General features: G+C 29.5%; 1 protein-coding gene across 1 annotated transcript; it reads right to left on the bottom strand.

Annotated features, from left to right (window-relative positions):
• Positions 1–440: 440 nt before the first annotated feature.
• LOC124530480 (larval cuticle protein LCP-17-like) lies at positions 441–1,275 on the bottom strand. Its single transcript, XM_047104663.1, has 2 exons — positions 1,221–1,275; positions 441–1,018 (listed from the first exon to the last, which is right to left on the bottom strand). The coding sequence occupies exons 1-2, from the start codon at positions 1,230–1,232 to the stop codon at positions 650–652; spliced, it is 381 nt and encodes a 126-aa protein (XP_046960619.1). The 5' UTR covers positions 1,233–1,275; the 3' UTR covers positions 441–649.
• Between the last annotated feature and the right edge of the window lie 3,662 nt (positions 1,276–4,937).

Genomic DNA, 4,937 nt, shown 5'->3' with positions numbered 1-4,937 from the left:
ATAAGTTTTACTTATTATGAGAGTATTAAGCAAATGAGAGCATTGCAGTAAATGATGTTTTAAATATTGCTATGGATTTATTTTAAGATTGTATATAGACCTAGTATATAATGAAAAAAATATGGTACATACTATTCAAAATAAAATACTTTCATTTTTAGTAAGATAAACTCAATGCAGATTAGTAAATAATAACTATCTGAATGTATAACTACATGTTATTAGTAAAGGAAAATATCTAGATTTTTTTGTGTTGATAACTAAAAGTTTTATGTTTGGGACATAAAAATGTGCATGTGTATTATGATGTACATTATTTATAAAATAGTTTTTTAATATAAACATAAATAAAAATTTCTTTTTATTAATTGTAATTATGGAATGTTTCTTGTGGGTGAAAGGAGTTTTTAAAATAAAATGCATTGTTTGGTATAAAACTATTTAAATTAAATAAAAAATTGTCTATACAGAAATTAATACAACATCGTGCCAACCTCACGACACTAACAGCAACATCAGTCTAAACTTCGTCACCGTAGAATTGTTTAAACAACGGCAACGGTATTCATTACAATGTAATTTAAAATTTAAGAGGTTTTTGAGTATTTAAAAGGTTAGAGGTTTAAATTTAAAGTTAAAAGTTTACTTCTTATTGAGTTTGGGGTTTGGCTGTGGCGAGAATTTCTAAAGCACGCTGAATTTCAACTGGGATTGGTGGTGGGGTGGGAAGGATGCTTCCTTGGGGTTGGTATCCGTTCTCATCAGCGACGTAAGTCAGCTGAATTGGGCTACCGTCTTCACTTGGGTATTGGAAGTTTCCTTGAATCTGCAGGGCTGGTTCTTCAGCGCCGATGTTTCTGAGAGCACCGTTAGCTTCAGCAGCTATACCGTTTCCGGTTTCAAAGGCATATCTGAAGCTACCGTCAGGTGAAATGTCGCTGTCTTGACGAAGGATCGGGATCGGCTCGTCCTTACCCTGAGGGGCGGCGAGGGCGACAGCCACAAGAGAAAGGATGATCTGAAACACACACAAAATACATTAAAAAGTGTAAACGAGATATATAACCCAACTTTTACACTCCGAATTCACTCGCACAGTCCTTAAAAAAAGTTTTAATAAAATAATATTTTATTTATTTATTGAAATTTATTGATCCAATATTATTTTCAACAATACTATTTTTAACGTCACTTTTTTTTTAAAACACTATTACACTTACGAAGGCTTTCATGTTGTACTAAATTGATGAATGCAATAGACAATGTTGATCTAAGAGTGTTATCGGTATATATACGGTGGTCACCTTGCCGCCTCCACCGTTGGGTGGTATTGCACCATACGCTGCGTCAGAGTAATTCGACAATATTATGTGAGAGCTTACCTATTCATGCGCTTGCGAGATATTTACACATCTTTTTAATACGATTCTTTCTCATCTTTTTTTTGAATAATGTTCTGTTATTAAGATACCTTTACAAACAACTATGTCAAATTGAAAGACAAATAATTATGCAAAAAATATACTAATATTTAAGTTTCTATTCGTGTATTAAATTCTATATAGTTACAAAAAGATACGTTCTTTTTTTAAATAAGGAATGTTACAATAATTATTGTTCTTAAGACAACTATGATCAGACATCGTTAAAATACTGAAAGGAAGTGATAGTCTTAAAATCGAATTTAAATGCAATCTGTTTAGTTCTTTATTTCCTCCATTAAAGATCCATATGAGCTAATATATTCAAACGCGTCTCTAATCTTAAAAGAATAAGAATGTTTGACGATAAAGCATTGTTTTATGCGTTTAAATAAATACTAACAATAGCATTGTAGTTACATTTAATGACCTTTATTAAACACAAAGATATGTCAACGGCACTAGTCTTCTGCTAAAGTTATAGCAATAGTTATAAACCGCCTTTGTCTTTAAAGCATATTTTAAATAGCGTACGTAATTTTATTTTAGTAATTTTGTAAAGGTTACACAAACCGAATTCGAGAATAGACACTGCTATTGCATAAAGTTTTGAGGCTGGTTGCTTCTGTAAATAAAACTTACGCATGTCATAAAATTATCTATATCTTATTGATTATGTGTATCGAGTTTTGCGTGCGATAGGTATTCAATGAATCAGTGGAATAAACAATAAAAATAGGCTTTTGTACATAAAAATATATAGATATGATTTATAGTCAATTGCAACCTATCACTATAGCAACCAATGTGTACGAGTGTACAAACTCTGACATGAAATTTTGAGCTGAAGTTCAATCGATTAAGTGATTTAAAATTATTTTGCAAGACATTTACGACATACTTGTAATGTTAAAGACTTGTAAAATAGCTACAACTTAATTCTTATATAAGTATTAGTTGTAAAGAAGTTTTTATTTAATTTAAAATTAATTCATGGTTTTTTAATTAGAACGAATAATACAACTAATAATCAAAGTAAGTATTAAGAAATTTTTCACGTAAATTTATGAATGAAATTTGAACTGTCTCGTAATCGCCATAAATTATTTTTTATTTTAGAGTTATGTGTCTTTAAATTCTAACTTTAAAATAGTTTTTCTTCATTCATTAATAAAGTAATAAATTTATTTTCAAGATTAAAATGACAATTGATCATAATTATCCTTTTATTTTGCATTATTCATCGGAATATAATAATATTAGTAAAAACATCATAAAAGTATTACAAAAAAGTCCTTTTTTTATTACTTGTTATGTTTAAATTATTCGCTAATACTATTCAAATATAAATACTTTCGAGAGTCTAAGCAATCAAAATAATAACTCATCAATAAACTTTATAACTTTGCCAAAAATCCTTGAAATTATTGTTACAAAATTTTTATTGCAAAAAAATTGGTAAAAGATGTTTTGAAAATTTGCCTACATATTATATTCAATTTATTAATCCAATCATAAAGGTAGCCGCCGTTTTACTGCATGTTATAACTTAAACATATTTTTATCCGGGCTATATGAATATATCGACTCTACGTATTGTACAATTAATAATTTAAATAAATTATTAATACCTGTTGACTTCCACGCAGGATATATTAATTTTAATAATTGTATTAACTAACATGACTTTGTATTTTTAAATGTTGAAAAAGAGTAACTACTGAGTTTCTTGCTGGTTCTTCTCGGTAGAATCTACTTTCCGAACCGGTGGTAGCTACACTTAATTGTTAATTGACGATTCAAAAGTGCTTGTAAAAGCCTACTTGAATAAAGATTATTTTGATTTTGATTAATTGAATGCTGTATTATTCAATTTCAATAAGTTGCTTTAAAATTGAGTGCACAAAAAATCGCATTTTTAAAAATGAGACTTATTCCGTCTACTACCTCTCTTGTGAATAAGCCATTTGTCTTCTATTAGTACTATACAATTAAAACGATTTGACTTCGTATGGATAAAGTTAATTTACTACACCGAATTATTCATTAAATAAAGGTACATATCTAATAATATAATTCAAATCACACGGCTCCAAGCTCTACTTTGGCTTCATTTACATAGCTCCGCAGCCATACCAGCTATGCCAGAAAGTGACGTGCATGAAATATCGGTTATGAAGATATTGAATCCGATTGGCGAGATACTTCTTAAATAGGTCGATATGTAAATACTTTTCGTATCATAATTAAACAAATTTTAAGTATAATATGTATTATATATATTTCACAAAGACATTTGCAAGAACAAAGTGTTTTTATTGTCTCCTATAAAGTCCCATGTGCTGACAAAAGCTTTTAAAGAAACCGCAACTGAGCATTACAATAGGAATCACCGTGACGCGACTAACGGATTGACGCTGTTAGCGGCCATTGGCGTTTATAGGAGACCGCAGCGATAGGAAGTCTATGTATAAAGTGCCGAGATGATGAGAAAATAGAATGACGAGTATATTGTAATTAAATGTTATTGTAATTTGTACGCCACCGCCAAAGGTATTAGTCTATTGTGATCCAAGGTTCGTATGTAGTGAAAACATTAGCCAAAATATCAAATGCACTTTCGATAACTCAGTTTTGTAATTAAGTGTCTTTTCGTAGTGTAATAAAGATAGTATTTCGTAAAATGTGTGATTGATTTAAAACCACCATCACCAGCAATAAATAGGGGTAAGATTATCTCCGTTCCAGAGCTGATGGAAATAGAAAAGTTTAATGCTGTGTTTATTTGCTTGTTACAAGTAGTAGTCACATCCGATAGTCTAATGTCATTTCTACTTCTAGTAACACAAGCGCCACAAAAAGATTCGCCTGACTGTGTCTTATAATATACACAGTCTTTGAAATTCAAATATCTAATGTTCTATTAGATTAGATTAGATTACTATTTACGCTAAATTAAAGAGTTTTTATTGTTTATAATAATGTACACCTACAACTTTTTATTTAATTTTTTAATAGCTATTTGGCGCTGATTTGTTTGCGATGCCATGTTAACTAAGTTACCTAAATTTCATCAGCTTGATGGCTATTAAAATGAATATTAATAGACAGATATATATATTATCGCCGAATTTTCCAGTCATTTTGCTGATTAATATTAGGCTCTCATACTTCTTTTAATAAAAGCTTTCATTCAAATGTAACGAACTATTAAGATGGCATAATAATTAAAAAACATAAATACAAATTCTAAACATAAAAACTGTTATTTCTATTTAATGTTGATTATTTTCACTTGAAAGTGAAATTATATTTTTTACATAAAATCTGCTGTGTAATATTAAAGATCTGAGCATACATCTGGACCGACAACGGTAAGCTGTGTTTTATAATATATGTATATCTATGTAATGATAATGATAACACTAATACGTTTGCGGCCTTGCAAAATTAGTTTCTTTTATATTATTTTAAAGCTTTTGACGCACATCTTGTTAGACGAGGTCTCACAGTATT

This window comes from Vanessa cardui, chromosome 6 (assembly GCF_905220365.1).
Source record: "Vanessa cardui chromosome 6, ilVanCard2.1, whole genome shotgun sequence".
Classification (NCBI taxonomy): Eukaryota; Metazoa; Arthropoda; class Insecta; order Lepidoptera; family Nymphalidae; genus Vanessa; species Vanessa cardui.
Note: the sequence above shows the minus strand (reverse complement) of the source record. Positions and strands in the feature narration are given on the sequence as shown.